This window comes from Gymnoscopelus microlampas (genome assembly GCF_963454915.1).
Source record: "Gymnoscopelus microlampas genome assembly, chromosome: 20".
In the NCBI taxonomy this organism is placed as follows: Eukaryota; Metazoa; Chordata; class Actinopteri; order Myctophiformes; family Myctophidae; genus Gymnoscopelus; species Gymnoscopelus microlampas.
In genome coordinates this window covers 11244685-11262879 of record NC_139957.1, presented here as the reverse complement: position 1 = coordinate 11262879, position 18195 = coordinate 11244685, and the positions used below count along the sequence as shown (strand labels likewise).

Genomic DNA, 18195 nt, shown 5'->3' with positions numbered 1-18195 from the left:
AGCCTAGCCTGGCATCACCTGAAGCCCAGTTTCCAAAGGCATCAGTCTGTGAGGAAACAAGACCAAGCTGGTATTATTTTTGCCCTTGTTCCACAGCTCGGCCGCCCATAAATCAAAGCCAGTGACTGACAGGAGTTTGAAAGGAACGGATTGCTGCATTTCAAATAGTGACAAAATATGAGCAATCTTAATGTATTTGCAGTTAACAAAACACACTCTTAAAAACTGACAAAGTGCGTTTGGAGAAAAGAAAACAATAATTGCTTTTTTTGCATTACTTAAGTATGTGTCTAAAAAAGGCATTAATATTAGGTGATGAGGAACATGCAAAGAATGATTGATGATGGTGGTAGTTTAAATCACAGTCAGGTATTTACAGTATGATGTCAATGCCAAAATCAAGTGTTTTAAATAATCAAATTCAGTTTTGTAATTGTGTAGGTTTTTTTTCTCCAGGATAATCAATAATGACAATTAATCACATTTGGAATGCAAAATACTCCAGACAAATCTCTTTTATATTATAGTGTAATCAATCAGGTATTTAAGTCTGAGACAGACACGACTACACAGGCAGAAAGAGTCGGTCAGGAGGTCACTTGCTAAAACCCTGGAGCAGTGGTGGAAGAAGTACTCAGATTTTTACTAAACAACTTGAACCCCAGCATCCGTATTGTGGGGAAGGCTTTTGCAGAAAATAGCAGATCGACAAGCTCACAACTCTTGTCGATCGGCTATTTTCAGCGAAAGCTTTCCCCACAACAATAACAGAAAACAGAAAAGACTAGTATAGACCCCCCGATAAACAAATGATCCCGGCGGTTTGACACTTATGGATATGAAGCATCAACTGACGGTGAGAAAACGCTAATGTTACTTCCGCCGAATTAGTAAAATTTTCGCCAGAAACAGACTTAATCAAGTATGAGTGACTGACTATCATAAACGATACAGAACCTCCTCCCTGACAATATCGCCGAGACAGTTTGTTTATTTTTGGACCACAATTCTTATATGAGACGATTCTAAGATGACCTAATGTTATTCTCCATAGAGGAATTACTTCTGCGACCCGGGGGATGAACGAGTGACGTCAGGACTTCTGTACTCTATACCACAGTATAAATGCTATGTTACAGGTAAAAGTCCTGTATTCAGAATTTGACTTGAGTAAAAGTATAGTTATTTCCCACCACTGCCCTGGGCCTGGAGTAGTGGGATCAGTGTCAAAAATAAGGACAGATGGCCCCCATCAGGGACTTTAACCTGTGCCCTAGCAGTCTCATGATAGTGTCTCATCACCACGCTACCCTGCTTGACATGACGAATGTCACCCTTCAAGACCATACAATCTGCAGGTGTTTGACCAGTTAAGTCTAAAACGTGTTGCAATATTATTTCCTACACAGTAAATTTCCCAATGATACTTTATCCATGTGTAACTCATTCGACAGTGTACAAATCCCCCTCATTTCGTACACCGTCAGCGTTAAGTTTGTATGACAGCATTAGCATGCCACCCACCTAGCTAATCCAGAGCGACTCGCAGTTCATTCAAGGCAACACAAAAGGCGAGTTCATGCTGTTGTTCACCGCAATGGAAAAGCTCTAGACTGAGAAATATCTGTTCTCTTCTCTCTCTCTCTCTTTCTCTCCCCCCTCCCTGGAAGAAGGTGAACGGCCAGTTCTCTCTGGGACCAGATACACAGTTCGTGCAGCTTTGATGTTCCCCCTAGGTAACACCTTCCACATGTTGGAGAAGACTCCATTGTCTTTCCTCTCACCACACACTCCAGACACATTGATGTCTTACAGTACGTTCACCTTTGAGATGTGCATCTTGGCAATTAGTGTTGACACCATTCTCTTGTCTTGGCGGCGCAGGGATTTTCCATTAGTCACGCCAATTTGAGAGGATGTGATAAACGCAGTGCTACTTCAGGGCTTTATGTAATGGGCTGCGGGCCAATGTTATAGCCACAAGGAGCGGTATTGTGTTTGAGCCATTTTCTTTTTTTCGCTCTGCAGAGTCCTCGCCTACATGCAGGCACATCACAGAGGGGGGTCACTGAAGTCTAGTGGCACCCACTGGGCACAATGAGATCAGTGTCGGGGCGTGCTGATGTCATCGCGGACAGAAATGGAGCGACAGTTTTAAACGACATGCTTTGTCATGGAGCACAGAGGCCGGTCTGCCTTTTCCAACTGTGGGCGTGGGTATGGCTGATGACTGGGCAGATCTGCAACGTGGAAACTATCCCTATATGCCATCTCAAACACCAAGCAATTTGGTCGACAATGGAACACAGAAAGAAAAACAATGGAAGCGCAAAAGAATTTTCTCCTATTTTTCGGTTCACCCAGTAGAATGTAGACGTACGTCTATCATTTATTAGCAATTTATTAATCAATACATTTTTCAAATGAACCTTAAAGGACTCCTCATATCCGGCCAACGTTTTTCCACAGGGGGGCACACACGGTCGCATTAAAAGAGCTCTCATTCAGCCACATGCTCAGCAGGTCCCCATGGTCTGCCATAAAAAAATGTCCTTGTTAAGAGGTGACACACACCCACCACTAGTGACCACACTCCTGGAGAGCGGAGGTGGCATTAGCAAACAAGGACTTCATTCTTCTTCCCCTCAAGACAAACAGGATAGCTTTGGTGTGTGTTGGTGGCCTCAAAAGAACCAGAAAAAGAAAAACGTTGAGAGAGAGAGAAGTCCATTTGGCTACTTCGTAGCTCCTGTCAAAGTGAGGTGAGCTTTAGAGCCAGGCATGAACCGAGAATGAGAATAAGACATCCACAGTGTTCATCTTAGGCACGAGACAAGTTAAATAAAACGTGCCAGTTTTTGTATTAAAATGCTACAAAAGCAGTCATTCACCCTGGTCTGTCTGCACCGGGGCCCCCGTGAGAAAGCGAGGGGTCAGAACTGCAGCTCGTCGAGTCTAATCATTCTTATCCGCCCATTCATTTTCAACGTGGCCAATTTCTTTTAGCCCTTTGTATTTTGCCAGTTTACCGTGTGGCAACAATTACATATCAGTAAACCAAACAAATGGACCCAGTCCATAGGCCACTATAGGGGCTTTTTGTATCACTCCTGTTTAGTTTTCTAATTTTTGTCCGCAAGCTGTCTCTCCAAAGTGCCAAAGCCAACAAGCTTGGTGAACTTAGATTCAACTAGTGGTGGAAAAAGTACTCAAATGTTTTACTTAAGTAAAAGTATCAATACTGCATTGTATAGAAGTACTCTGTTACAAGTAAAAGTCCGGAATTCAAAATCTACTAAGTACAAATACCTCAAAATTGTACTTAAGTGCTGTACTTGAGTAAATGTACTTAGTTACTTTCCCACCACTGGTCAGGGGAAAGAGCTGTTAATCTCCGTGGGATAGCGGCTCTTTGTTGTCGTCGTCGTTGTTATTGTTGAGAGACCTCTGGGGACAAAAACATCTCATCACAAAGCTCCAACGCTCTGACTCTGTCTCCTTGCCCCCCTGGAGTGACCCCAGCCATAACCTTTCACCTCCCTCTGTGCTGTGGCTCCTACAGCCAAAAGACATCCCTTAAAATGCTCAGCGCAAAAACAGATGTTCTTCTTCACTCTAGAATGCACCTTGTAAGAAGGATCCAACCCCCCCAATAAAACCCAGAGTGCTAATTTAACTCTGAAAGTGTAAAAAAGCCACCCGTAAAAAGGTACATGTTATACGCTTTCAGAGTTAAAGGAACACTCCAGATTTTGCTGTGTGCTGTGGACAGAAAAAGAGGCTTGACCATGCCTCTTTAAGTGCAGTGGAATGTCCACTACCCAGTGGTGGAAAGTAACTAAGTACATGTATTCAAGTGCCGTACTTAAGTACAATTTTGAGGTATTTGTACTTAACTTGAGTATTTCCAATTTCCATTACTTTTACTTCTACTCTACTACATCTCAGAGGCAAATGTCGTACTTTTACTCCACTCCAATAATTTGAATACTTTAGTTACTAGTTACCTTGTAGATTTGCATTATTATTATTACAAAGTAACCACTTCAGCCCTAAATACATTTCGGCTATTTGAAAATAGCCGATCTACAAGCTCACAATGCGTTGCGATGCGACGCATTGTGAGCTTGTAGATCTGCTAGTTTCAAAAGATTTTTCTACATTCTATACATTTGAATTCTTGTGAAATGGGACATTCTGCATAATGAGTACTTTCTACTTTTGATGCTTTAAGTACATTTTGATACCAATACTTTTGTACTTTTACGCAAGTCAATTTTGAATTCCGGACTTTTACTTGTAACAGAGTCCTTCTACATTGCAGTATTGATACTTTTACTTAAGTAAAACATTTTAGTACTTTTTCCACCACTGCCACTACCACTAGTCACAGTCAGATGAGCCAAAACAGGTAAACTGGTAAAACCGGTAGCCTCAAATCAGTAGCAATGCCAACATACAGTACATACAATTTAGGGATTGTAAAACTAATATCCAAGTGTCATTAACATTAACACTCCCTGTATGTCACAAAAAACCATTGTCAGATAATGAGCCATAGTATGGTTCATAATATGACAATGGTCAGCATATGGGGAGTGTCTAGAGGACACAGTATGTCCTAGACAGGCAGAAGAAGTATTAAAGTTCCCGAAGTAGCCAGGGCATGTGGGTCTATACGTCTGTTCCAGGCCATTCCAGGAGTTTTCTCTAGGTTTTACAAGCTTTCCTGCACACCACACCAATCCTCCACACTCCACCCCTCATCCATTTCCATCTGACTGGCTTCATGGGCGGTAAAAGCCACGCTAATATGTTCTGTCGGTGCCAGAAGAATTACATAAAGGACCACATTCCAGCCGTTTTCCCCAGCAAATGGAGCCCATATACCCCAACAGTCGAAGCTTGGCTTCCTAAAAAAGCTGCTGATGTCGTCTACATCAGGGGTCTTCAACAGGGGGTCCGGGACCCCTAGGGGGTCCTCAGAGTTACTACAGTGGGGGCCGCCAAATCTTTGTGTGATAGGATATTGTTTTTTACATTAACCACTTGACTTGAACCCTATAGAATCCCTATTCTTAGGAGAACTTTAGCCAACAATAGCTGGGCTGCGAGGCGTTGTGAGCTTGTAAATCGGCTATTTTTTGGCAAAGAGGTATAGGTGTAGAGGGGGGAAAAAAGAGCAGATCAAGTAAAAAACTAAAAAAAAGTTTTATCTGAAACAATTTTATACATTATAGTCGGGGTCCCTGCTTAATTTCTCTCTCAGCTAGGGGGTCCTTGGTCTGAAAACGTTGAAGACCCCTGGTCTACATGCAAACAGTGACACATTCATCACCATCCTGAGAAATCTAGGAGGGGTTTTGGAACAGTGGGTTTGCACCACGCGTGACTTAAACATCTATGAAAAAGCAGAATTGTGGAAAAGAAGTGAGACGCCCCACGCAAACTAGCAACCTCCAGGTTCCCCTGCCTCTTGAGAGGCGGGACAACACAGTGCGGTGACCAACCGACCAATCACCCACTCGCTGTGACCATGGCAGCAAGCCACGTGTCACACTTCTCTCTCACATCTGCTGTAGAATAAATTAAAGAGATAGTTCACCCCCAAAATGACTTTTTTTTCCTATTGATTGCTCACCCCATGGAGACTTGAATTCATGGATCTTTTTTTTGTTTTTGTCGCATTCCTAAGCCAATCATTTGATGACCAGCGGAACCGCTTCCGGTCAGCAAATTATTGTCGTAAAAACACATCCATGAATTCAATTCGATAGAAAAAATGTAATTTTACTACTATCCCTAAACATTATAAGTAAATATTACAAAAAAGTGTCTTTTACCTTCCAAAGTTGTTCCGATGCCTAAGAGAGGCTCCCCCACACCGGAGGCGTAGCGGGCGCTGACAAACAGCTCATATTCGGTGGCGGGCTGGAGGTTCTTCAGCGTGGCCTCGGTGGTGTCTCCCTTCACGGTTATCTCGTTCCTCTCTCCGGCCTCGGACGACTTGTAGGAGACCTGGTACTGGCGCACGTTCCCCGGCGCCGCCTGCCACGACAGCTTCATCGTGGATATCGTCTCGTCGAAGACGCGGAGGTCCCGGGGAGACCCGAGCACTGCGAGCAAAAGGAACCCGGATTAGACATTCATAGGTGTCTCCGCCTGCATTTTTACTTTATTTGCATCAAAACACAACAACCTTTGTTAATCCATTAAGACCGGGAACGCTGTGTCATTTTTTGATTTCTTTGGCCATTCAAAAATAGCAGATATAGCAGCTCATAGCGCGGCACCAAGTGCCGCGCTATGAGCTTGTAGATCTGCTATTTTTGAAAAATCGTGAAAATTTGTGCAAATCTTTATACTGTATATATTTTTAAAGCTAACATTTCTAACTCAAATCTTTGCTTCTGGGGGTCCCTGGAACAAAATATTTTGAGATGGGGGTCCGTGACCAAATACGTATCATTTTGGGGGTCCTTGACATGAAAAAGTTTTAGAACCACTGATATAGCAACATAAGTTTTTTTTTTTAAACTGTTAGGATTTAGAAGACATTTTGTAGAATCGGAACCTCAGGCCTTAATGGGTTATTAACATGTCTGAAAAGGTTGACCACCATCTTTCTCTCCTCACCTTCCTTCGTGGTGCCGTCCACCTCCATACCGTCGCCAATGCCCGAGCCATATTCAGCAGACACAGACACACGGTAGGTGGTGATGGGGAACAGTTCCACGAGAACTATGGTCGTCTCGGCCCCGATGGTCTGGACGTTCAGCGTGTCTCCGGCCCCACTCAGCGGGACATAGGAGAGGTGGTATCTGATCACGTCGCCCGGAGCGGACTGCCACGACACCCTGAAACTGTTCGTCGATTCCTCCGTCACTCGCAGGTTCCGTACGGGTCCTTTTTCTGAAAGGCAAACAACGTGGGGGTTGTTGGGGGCAAAAGCACTTGTACAATCGTTTAAAATGAGAGTGCATGACGTATAGGTTCTGTTCGTTAAAGTGTATTCCCGGGGTTTCCAGAAGGGTGGCACATCCGTTTCCTGATCCAGTTTCATTTTCGCATAGCTTCATTTTGATTGGCTCAGCAGTAGATTTGAACTAGAAACACATATGAAGGTGTCATTTGTGTTTTTTTCCGGTTCAAATCTGCAGCCGAGCCAATGGAATGAAGCTGTGGGGTAAATGAACGGGAACAGGAATCTTCTGGAAATCCAGGACTACAGTATGCACAGCAGCCACATTGGAATGAAATTGGGCCTCTTCCTTACTTCCTTCACAGGTGTTACCAATGATGCGAATTAAGGCTCTGTTACATTCTGGTCAAACAGAGCCAGGGTGCTGATATTGTGCAGGTTGGCTCCACTGGAAACACTCTGCTACACCAGTGGGTCTCAAAGAATCCTTAAGGGTCTCTAATGGGTCTGTAACTCTGAGAGTGTACAAATGGAACCAAATGGACCCGTAAGGGTCCATTTGGTTCCATTTGTACACTCTTAGAGTTATGGCGGTCCTTGAAATGAAAACGTTTGAGAACCACTGTGCTACACTAAATGGAACAGAGCTTTCATCAGAATCATTGGTAAGACCTGTGAAGGAAGTAAGGAAGAGGCCCAATTTCTTTCCAATATGGCTGCTGTACATAGAGCCTATTGCAATGAACTGACCCAGCGTTACGCACCTTCCAGAGTGGTCTCTTCGCCCGTCAAAGGGAAACTATCCCCTTGGGGGTACTGGGCGAGGACATTGACCTCGTACATGGTGACGGGGAAGAGGTGGGGCAGCACGGCGGTGGTAGTGTCGCCTGGCACCGCCAGCGAGACGAAGTCTCCGGTGGTGTCCTCGGCCTTGCGGAAACGCACCAGATAGGACGAGACGGCGGTGGAGGCAGAGGTCCAGCTGGTGCGGAAGCTCCTGGAGGTCACCTCTGAAAACACCAGGTTTCTGGCTGGAAGCAGACCTGCAAAAGAAAAGCTCATTGGTCAGTCCTGCAGGCATGAACCGTGTAAGCCGTAAGGTGTCACTCAGTACACCGTCACGCTCTGTTCTATTCTACTTCTGTCTAGGTCTAGACAGAAATAACGTTTTTTATAAAAAACAGTTAATCGAACTAATCGATTTAATCAATTAGAACAAATATATAGATTTGAATAAAATACTCTTTGGGGTGGTTGAATTTTCTTTTCTTTTTTTTTGGGGTGGGGCATGTCATTATAGGCAAACATTTATCAAAATCGGGGCGCGGATAAGTCATTAAGACCCACACCACATAATCTCAGTTCGATTCTCGGGCTGGGCAGACCTTTGCTGCATGTCACTCCCCAACTCTCTCTCTCTCTCTCAACACTGTAACTATCAATAAGGGCAAGAAAAGCCCCCCAAAATAACTGTATAATTAAAAAATAATAATAATACGGAAAAAAGCTGATCTACATGCTCACAATGAGGTTGTAGAAAGGCTGTTTTGTATGTTTTTGTGTGACACTGTTGTATGACGAAGTATGAAAGATTATATAAAAAAAGTTTGTATGTTGTTGCATCAACTCGTTGATAAATAAAAAATTGAAAGAATTATACAAAATACTTCTCGTCAATTAATCACAAAAGTAATCGATAGAATAATCGCTAAGGAGATAAGAACTGATAGTCGCAGGCTTACTTCTGTCCTTGCATTACTACTGCAGCCTTAGGAAATAAGTGCAGCCATTATTCTACTGCTAGGTTACAGTTACAATATATATATTTTTTTTTAAACTGCCAATCCCAAGACGTTAAGCTGGCTAATTGTTCTGTGTTTTGGGGCTACAAGGATTCAGTATCAATAAGCTTTTCATGGAGCGTGATGTCATGCTACTGCTGTGCCGAGAAGTAGCCACGGTCCTACTCCCTCTCAGAACTGGGGTGGCCTTGTGGATCCAAATTAGGGTTGGGTAAAAAAAGGAGGAACACAGGCCTTCCAGTTGCTATAGTGTTCATAAAACAGTAAACGATAGCAAATGGTGTGAGAGAGCTCCCCTGAGCAGCAAGCGTGCGGTTTTCCGGTATTTGTGGACGTGCTAAGCTCAATTGAGTTCACAATGTTTTTCTTGTGTCTGCTTGTCTCAATGCCAGTATAGTTGAAAGGGTCAGAATCAAGAAATAATTGAGACATACTGTAATATAATGCTGTATGTATGTGACCTTTCCTTGATTACATTGGTCCAATGCCAATACGAGCAATCTCGTAAAGGGTCGAGCGATGGTAAATTTGTTCTACAAAGTCAAAACGACATGTAATAAAGTACATGCGGACATGCATGATGGTGCTAACAAGGACGAATGAAAAATCAGTTAGCAGCAATGATTTTACACGCGCAACAAGAGCAGAGCCCGGGGATCCTGCACACAATCGAGCATCCACACTCTAGGTCATATACTTACTCCTCTTCTTGATGTTGAGAAGCTCCTGTTCAATCCTCAGACAGATGGACTGAGTCAGCTCCTTGGAGATCCTCTGGAAGGCATCAAAGTCCTCCACCTCAAAGACGTGATTGTCCGGTGGCTGGTTGGCAATAGCCTCCAGCTCGGACCTCACCGCGTCCTTCACACCCACGGCAAAGATCTCCACGTCGCTGTTCCTCAGTTTGGTTGCCGCGTCCTTGAAGGAGTCGGACGACTTGCCGTCAGTGATCAGGACCATGATGCGGGGCACGTTTTCGCGGGCGCCGCGAATCGGGATGAAGATCTTGTCCTTGACGTAATTCATGGCTTTGCCGGTGTTGGTGGAGCCGCCGCGGTAGGGGAAGGTGCGCACGGCCTTGACCACGGCGCTGAGGTCGTGGTGGGTGTTGAGGGCGAACTCGGTGTGAGGGTCTCGGCTGTACTGCACCAAGGAAAGCTGGATCTTGTCGGCCCCGACGTCGAAGGAGTTGACCAGGACCTCCAGGAAGCCGCGGACCTTGGCAAAGTTTTGTAATCCAATACTGTAAGAGCCGTCGACCAGCAGGACCACGTCAGCCTGCACATCCACTCCCAGAGAGCATTCTGGGTAAAAGGACATGAAATCACGGATTACTTACAGATCTTGTATTGTACGGTGAAGTATGCATGAGTGAAGGAGTTATTTTGTGCATGAATTCTTGTCATCTAAGCCAGTGGTTTTCAACCAGTGGTCCGGGGACCACCAGTGGCCCTTGAGGGAGCACCAGCGGGTCCCCAGCTAAATTAGTTCACATAGCGTCACAATCATTTTAACCACTTAGGCTATTTAAAAATAACACATATACAAGCTCATAGCGCGGCACTGAGTGCCACGCTATGAGCTTGTAGATCAGCTATTTTTGAAAAACCTTGAAAAAGTATGCAAATCTTCGAATATTTATATTTTTTAAAGCGAAAATTAACTGGTATCTTTGCTGCTGGGGGTCCCTGGCACGAAACATTTTTAAATGCGGGTCCGCGGCCAAATGTATATCAATTTAGGGGTCCTTGGCATGAAAACGGTTGAAAATCACTGATCTAAGCAGTAGAGGAGTGTCGGTCGCTCACCAGTTGACACCTTGACGGGCTGGGTCTTCTCCATGGCCATGACGGGCTCACTGGGGGTCAGGCCCTTGAGGGCGTACAGAAGGATTTCGTACTCCGTCTCAGGAGACAGGTCCCGGACGTTGATGTTGGTCTGGGTGGCCCCTGTGTACAGCTCCTGGCGCCTCATGCCCGGCACCATGGGGTTGAGTGTGATCTTGTAGCCGGAGATGTTATCCAGAGAGGGATCCCAGATGACCCGCATAGACTTGGAGGCGATCTCTGTCACCTGCAGGTTTGAGGCAGGCTCCACCACTGCGGACACAGAGAGATGTCTTAGATAGAGCACGAGGAACAAGCTTTTGTTGGCCGACAAGCTATATACAATGTACTGTAATGTATACATTGTTTTTCTTTGTTGAGTTTAAAGCTGCAATTTGTATACTTTGTATATTTTGAATGAAAGGTTATTTTAACCAATCTAAATAGTAGAGTATGTTATTATAATATAACTAGAATATCTACAGTAGTGGAGGTGGTCTCCCTATACTCTTCCATTGAGAAATTTAGACCCAGGTATAGTTGACACGTAGTACTGCCTGAAACTCATAAGCACAATATCTCCTGTCGCCAACCAGGGATTCAATCTTGTATGTGCGGGAGAAGCAGGGTTTGAATCCCGGGTAGGACGTAACGCTTACGGATTGCAGCTTTACATGATTAGCATTCTGATCTGTTGCACAAGGTCATGTATATACAGTGTGACAGAAATACATTTGTTTCCTATTGAGAGTATTTAATATTAATTTAAAACTAATACTAACCCTAATCCTTGACATGAAAAGGTTTGAGAACCACCGATATTACAGCAACATAGGTTTTAAAAAAAAAATCTGTTAGGACTTAGAAACAGTAATGCCAACGTTCGTAATGGCGCACGCGTTCAAATAAGAATGAGGTGACTTACTTTCCTCTCCGCTGACCAGAGAGCTGAGCTGCTCGTCGACGCCAGAGCACACCTCCGTGATGATCTGCTTCTGCACGCTTTGGATCAGGTCAAAGTTGGGCACGTTGTACACATGTTTGCTGTGGGGCGTGGAGGCCATCTCCCTGAGCTCATCCTCATCCGCTCCCTTGATGCCTGAAAGGTGACCGTTACAAATGCAATGTTAACGTAAGGAGCTTTTTTATCAAGGGCAGCAGGGTTGCCAGATCTGCTTATTATAATTTCCCCGCAGGATTTTATTTGAAAATAGCCGATCTACAAGCTCACAACGCGTCGCATCGCGACGCGTTGTGAGCTTTTAGATCTGCTATTTTCAAATAGCTGATGTATATGTTAAAGTGCTCATGTGGCCCATAGTTGGGCTGGTTTTCCTAGACCTGGTTGCTTGTTTCTCACACAGAATCTGGCAACACTGAAGGGCTGTCCCCCTCATAGGCGAATTACCCATTCATCGGTCAGTTTGGTCTTAGTCGACCAAGACTGCGTTAGATGATTCGTGTTTTTTATGCTTTTTTCCGTGCTGAATTCATTATTTCTTGCTGAATTATGCACACATCTCTTGTAAACTATAGACATAATCCTTTAAGTATACCAGTCTGTAGGCCAATAGCCAGTAGCCATTGTGAAATCAACATTAGGATGTTCATTTCTCAACTGTTGATAAAATCAACGAATCGATTAGTCCATAAATTCCTATTAGTCGTCTATGAATGAATCTCGTCGTTAAGAGTTTTTATCTCACAGTCTGCATGCGTGTGTGGGCTACTGTGGGCTGGTGTCTAGAGTTATAGGCATGTGTGAAAGGTTATTACGTGACTAATACACAAAGTACAATAGGGATCTTTCAACCGAGATCCAATGGAAAATCAGGCCTTGTCCAAGAACGGCCTTGTTCTTGGTTCTTGGCTTTTTCACTTGGGAGAACAACATTTCGGTAAAACAGAACAATAAACCATACCTAGGACAAAGATTTCCACTCCGATGTTTCTGAGTCTCTTAGCGTACTCCTCCACTGGGTCCTGAGATTTTCCGTCAGTGATGATCATGGCTACCTTTGGAAATGCTTTCCTGGAACCGCCCGCCTCCGTGAAGATATTTTGCAGCAGATAATCGATGGCATCCCCTTTAGAGAGAGCAGAGAGCGTATGTAAAGTCAAGTCTTCACCAGCAGCTACAATGGAATTTGGGAAGTGGTCTAAGAATTTCCATAAACCACTTTCAAGCTGGTGTCCCTATTTTGTACATATAATTATTATGAGTTAAAAAATAATACAAATCAAATCAAATCAAAAATGTTAAAACAATCTGAAAATGTTATTATATTTTCGCTATTTTCACAATTGTTTGAACATTTTCAAAAATCTTTTTACAGTGTTTGAACATTTTCAAACATCTTGTAGGTTTGTAATTTTCACTGCACCACACCATTGTACAATGAAATATAAAATCGGGCTTAAACCCTATATATATATACTTTGTTGACCGGAGTTCCCCAGGGGTCTATGCTGGTGCCCCTACTTTTTTCCCTATACATGAAATCTCTTCACTGAAAATCGCCGATCTACAAGCTCACAACGGGTCGTGGTGCGACGCATTGTGAGCTTGCAGATCGGCGATTTTTGCCAAACGTCTGCCCCAAAAATAGGGACACTGGGATTGATGTGGTTAAGTGGATTTAAGCATCTCAATTACAGCAGCCTATTGCCCTGGTTATACCTGTCATTGTGTTTCCTCCCTTGTAGGGTAGGTTGCTGACAGCACGGAGCAGGTCTCCTCTCTTGGGGTAGCGGGTGAGGGGGAACTCTGTGCGGGTGTCTGTGCTGTACTGGACCACGGCCACACGGGTCTTGTCCTCGCCGATGTCAAAGGCGCCCGCCATGGCACCAATGAAACTGCGGATGTGCTTGAAGTTCTCCCTGCCCACGCTCCATGACCCGTCCACCAGGAAAACCAGGTCCGCGATGGCACTGACCGAACACTCTTGAGTGAAAAGAGTGTGAAGAGAGAGGGAATTAGTCACATAACGCCACAGAATCAAATAAATGATTTTTGATCCAGATTAATACTGCTTGTGGCCATGATCCATGGAAAATCTGAAAACACTGGCAACCGCATAATTCTACTTTAAATATAAATATAGGCCTATTCCCAGAAATGTGCCATAAAGACATGGTCCTTTTGAAAAGTGGGGTGCCAAGGTATGGCTGTAACATCTTGGTGTTTGAACCGTATTCTTACACTGGCACACTTCTTACTCCAGGGGCCTGAATAAAAATGAAAGGCCCTGACAGCTAGTTGGATGGTTGATAGAACACATTCTGACATCAAAAGGAATGTTATACAATGGCGAGCAGGGCCAAACAGTGGCCTGGTATAGTCATTCCAGCAGATATACAGACAAAAATGTGCCTTTATAGACCAAACAATCAACAAAGCTCTTACCACAGATGTGCGTTTTTACGCGTCCAACCCTGGTGGACTTTAAATCATAGAAGAAATTCTTTGGAACGTTCGAGATAACTCTATTGGAATAATTGGCAGGACTTCTGTGGATGGTCTTTGGTCTTTAATCCCCTGTCCCCCAGGTCTCATTGACTCTCAATTCTGTTTCTCACATCTTGTTATCCTCACTTTTTAAAGGGTCTCTTTTTTTGTTCTTTTCTTCCCAATTCTTTTACAAAACGTCAAAACGAAGGCATCAAAGTCGGGCTTCAGCCGCGTTAATTAGGGTGGTTGTGAAAGAGGTCCTGCAGTGAGCGTTCTACCAGAAATAAAGTTTTCGGAGCATCTGGACCTATAGGAGTACAGTTTCCAGCAGAAGAATCAACATGTTAAGAGGGAAAGAATGACTGTGGGCCCACTGTCACTCCGCGCGCTGGACTCCTCGGACAGCAACAGAAGACTGACTGAGAAGGAGAGAGGACTTGTGATGGAGAGCTGTAATCCTTTCCACATCTTTTAACAGTTAAACAGACAACGCTCACAGCGAGCTGGCACCACGGTGACGTCCTTTAACACTCTGCCCGGGGATTATGGGGAGCTTTAAAAAGCAGTCCCAGTCTCTGACCCCCCCTCCCCCCTCCCCCCCAAACTCCATGACGCATAGCAGCACACTGTCTCCTAGCTTCAAGCCTTCCTATCCATTTTTTTTTTGATGTGCAGACTGGTTCCAATTAAGGGGGAAATAATGTGTGCGTTCCCAGCCACTGTCGGAACCCCCTGTCTGCTTACCCAGTGACAACCCGCTCAGCACAAGGTGGAATGTAGGTCTGAGCAAATTATTCCAGTGTAGAAAAAATATTATGATGGAAGTCCCATGGAAAAACATCTATTAAAAAGAAGGGAAAAAAACTGGAAAGCTGCGTGTGCGCAGGATAGACACGGACCAGATTTTAGTTGACACCACAGTAAACATACTCACTGATTGCATCTGACTGTGGCCTCCTGACTCGTCCGGTGGTGTTGCTGGACTGGACTGAAACACAGGAAAGGAAACACTCGCCGAGTTAGCAGAAAGCGGGAGCAGCCCTTGCACATTTTGCCGTCCCCCTGCATCACGTGCGTTTTCTTCACAGCGGAAAAGAGCAAGAAAATCAACATTTCATAAAAGCCGGTCAACGGGATCAAAACCGCGAGCACACAAACACATTTCTTTCAGCTACATTAGCGGTGAGTATAAACAGCGGGTGATTTGGGTCTCAACAAACAGACGGGATTCTCTCCCCTCTTCCCTTCTGTCATATGTGGCTGGAGGAAGCTGTTCGTCTATGACGAGGCGGAGAACCACAGCGTTTTCAGCTGTCAGATGTGTTATCCTGTAGGACAGTCTAGTTCTCGTAGGATAGTTTAGTCTAATAACTCCTTCCATCTCCCACAGCCAGAAACAACCCTGTACAGTTTGTCCGACTCCCGCTCTCATCCCTCACACCTGTCAACGCTCATGAATTGCTCCATATAGAATGAATAGGGAAAAAGTGGACAAGACGACTGTCACAAGTACCCTAGATGATTTCCTGGGTACATTTTTGGGTTAGAAAATGATGGTTCTACTATAAAATAAAACTCTGTGGGATGTTAAAGTACATTAAAATCATTGAATGAATCCACAAAGTCAGAGTCCTATTCGTTGTCAATGGAGCATGTTACAGTAACTGGCCAGTTATTATACATCACATTAAACCACTCAATTTCACAGCACTGCTTTGAAAACTTGAAACTTTCAGCTATTAAACTTATCCAAAATGACTTATGCCCATATCAAGTGCATGCCTACTGGTCATTAACGATGCAGATCTGAACAGAACACATACATCTTGAATCATAAAAGCAGCTACTTCAAAAGCAGTCCAACCGTGCGTGAATGGTGCACTTACTGGTGAGCTGTCCAAAGACGGGGATGCTCTCATCTGCCCCATTGTAGGAGAGGATGGACACCGAGTAATCCAGGTCAGGTGTCAGGTCAGTAATGGAAGTCTTAGTGGCAGAGGAGGCAAGGCTAAACTCTCTGGATGGTTCATCTAGTAGAGGAAAAGACATTTCAAAACATCAATTAGAGCCACGATGCAGCTTAGGCACTTTGGTTGGAGGAAGAATTGTTTGGACAACAGTAGAATGACAGTTCTTGCTGGAGTGTGTTTGTCATCAGCAGTGGTGGAAAGTAACTAAGTACATTTACTTAAGTAATGTACTTAAGTACAATTTTGAGGTATTTGTACTTTACTTGAGTATTTCCAAACTCCAATACTTTTACTTCTACTCCACTACATCTCAGAGGCAAATATTGTACTTTTACTCCACTACAATTATTTGAAAACTTTAGTTACTAATTACTTTTCAGATATAAATTATGATATTATGAAACATACATTAACAACTTTAGCCCTTTTATACATAGACTATTTAAAAATAGCAGATCTACAAGCTCACAACCCGTCGCATCGCGACGGGTTGTGAGCTTGTAGAGCTGCTATTTTTTAACATTTTAGTACTTTTACTTTTGGTACTTTAAGTACATTTTGAAGCCAATACTTTTTTACTTTTACTCAAGTAAATTTTGAATTCTGGACTTTTACTTGTAACAGAGTATTTCTATATTGCAGTATTGATATTTTTACTTAGTCCAGAATGACCGCCAGAGGCGGGGCTATAAGCACAGAATTTCCTGATGAAACAGCATCATACTAACCTGATTCTGATGCCGTTACTTGTAACCTGTAGCCCTCTATCCTCGACGGGGGTTTTCTCCATGACATTTGCACTGTGTTCTCATTTAGAATTTTAAACTTCAAGTCTGAAGGGGGCTCCACTGCAAATAAGAGACAGGCCAATGTTAAAACGTAGCCCTGGACACAGAGCTGTATAAGAGCTGTTTATATTTCTGATCAAATCAAAGCAAAGCATGTTCTGCTCATGGCATTCAACATTGAGCCCAACGACAAACACTTCATGGCTGAAGTGGAGACGTTCGTTGTTGGGGACAGACGAACAGGACTGACATCCAACTTTGTGAAGGTGACAAATAAGAGAACACAGAACGACACTGGGGGAGGTGTGAGAAGCCATTTTCGGAGGAAAAATGGCATTTGTTTGAGTTGCGCGACCGAGACGGCCAGCAAACTCAAGCACTGGGGTACACAACATGTGCACGACTCCACACAAACTTTTATCATAATGCAAACATTGAGGTGAACCATACAACACATGCTGAGTGCAGTCATTACAGTGCATGCCCCAACCAGCCCCCCTCCCCCCCAAACTACACAGCCAAATCCAGAATGTCAATTTAACCACTTACGCCCTGCTGTCAAAATTTTTTCAAAAATGGTCGAAAACATTCCAAAAATAGCACTGATAGCCAATCTACTTGCTCACAACGTGTCACACCATGACGTATTGTGAGCTTGTAGATCTTCCATTAATGCAATTTCTGAGGATTTCTGACCATTTTTGCCTATAATTACATGCCCGATATAGGGACGCCAGGTTGAAAGTGGTTAACTCTGAAAGAAAGACACATTTTTACACTTTCAGAGTTAAATTAATACTCCGGATTTTTGCTGTTCAAGATGCTTTCATTATGGTAGATCTCAGCAATATCAAAGTACAAAGACAATTTCATTCTCAAGTCACTGATTATACAATGGAATAAGGTTGCCAGTGAAATGATTGGCATGACAATGACATGAATTGACACCATATATGTTATATATAGTATCTAAACATATTTAAAACGAATCTGAAGTGTTTTATTCTGTTGTTGTTGTTAAGACTCTTTACACAAGTGATTGGCACACATCCATTGCAAACCTCTCAAAAAGAATACACAATTCGTCGCAGAGGACTCTTGTGTACGTTCTTTTCATTGGCAGCGTAAATGCATGAGATGGCGTGAGACGGCATGAGTGGACAGGACACTACTTTGGACAACCATTACGGACAGACGAAGCGTGTACAATGAGGTGAACACAAGAAAACATCGCCTCCACATGGAGCTGGCTTGATCACAGCCGTCATGCATCATGTACAGGAGAAAGTTGTTTGGGTCAACAACTTTGATTGATTGGATGGGAGTTTCCATGTACAATCGGGACCAAACAGACAGAAAGGACAAGACATATTTTAAAATGATATTCCTCCTCATTGGTTCTTGGCATGCAACCTCTGTAAAGTTAGTAACCGGGG

General features: G+C 43.8%; 1 protein-coding gene across 3 annotated transcripts in view; it reads right to left on the bottom strand.

Annotated features, from left to right (window-relative positions):
- The window catches only part of col12a1a (collagen, type XII, alpha 1a), a 93671-nt gene that overhangs the window by 70104 nt on the left and 5372 nt on the right, over nucleotides 1-18195 (bottom strand). For all 3 annotated transcript variants that reach the window (XM_084045300.1, XM_084045301.1, XM_084045302.1), the window contains exons 3-13: nucleotides 16700-16819; nucleotides 15888-16031; nucleotides 14936-14989; nucleotides 13231-13494; nucleotides 12473-12637; nucleotides 11476-11649; nucleotides 10533-10823; nucleotides 9426-10028; nucleotides 7687-7965; nucleotides 6637-6912; nucleotides 5844-6116 (exon numbers count right to left, since the gene is read on the bottom strand). In XM_084045300.1, the coding sequence (XP_083901426.1) occupies nucleotides 5844-6116; nucleotides 6637-6912; nucleotides 7687-7965; nucleotides 9426-10028; nucleotides 10533-10823; nucleotides 11476-11649; nucleotides 12473-12637; nucleotides 13231-13494; nucleotides 14936-14989; nucleotides 15888-16031; nucleotides 16700-16819 (2643 nt within the window). The remainder of the gene's footprint in view (nucleotides 1-5843; nucleotides 6117-6636; nucleotides 6913-7686; nucleotides 7966-9425; nucleotides 10029-10532; nucleotides 10824-11475; nucleotides 11650-12472; nucleotides 12638-13230; nucleotides 13495-14935; nucleotides 14990-15887; nucleotides 16032-16699; nucleotides 16820-18195) is intronic.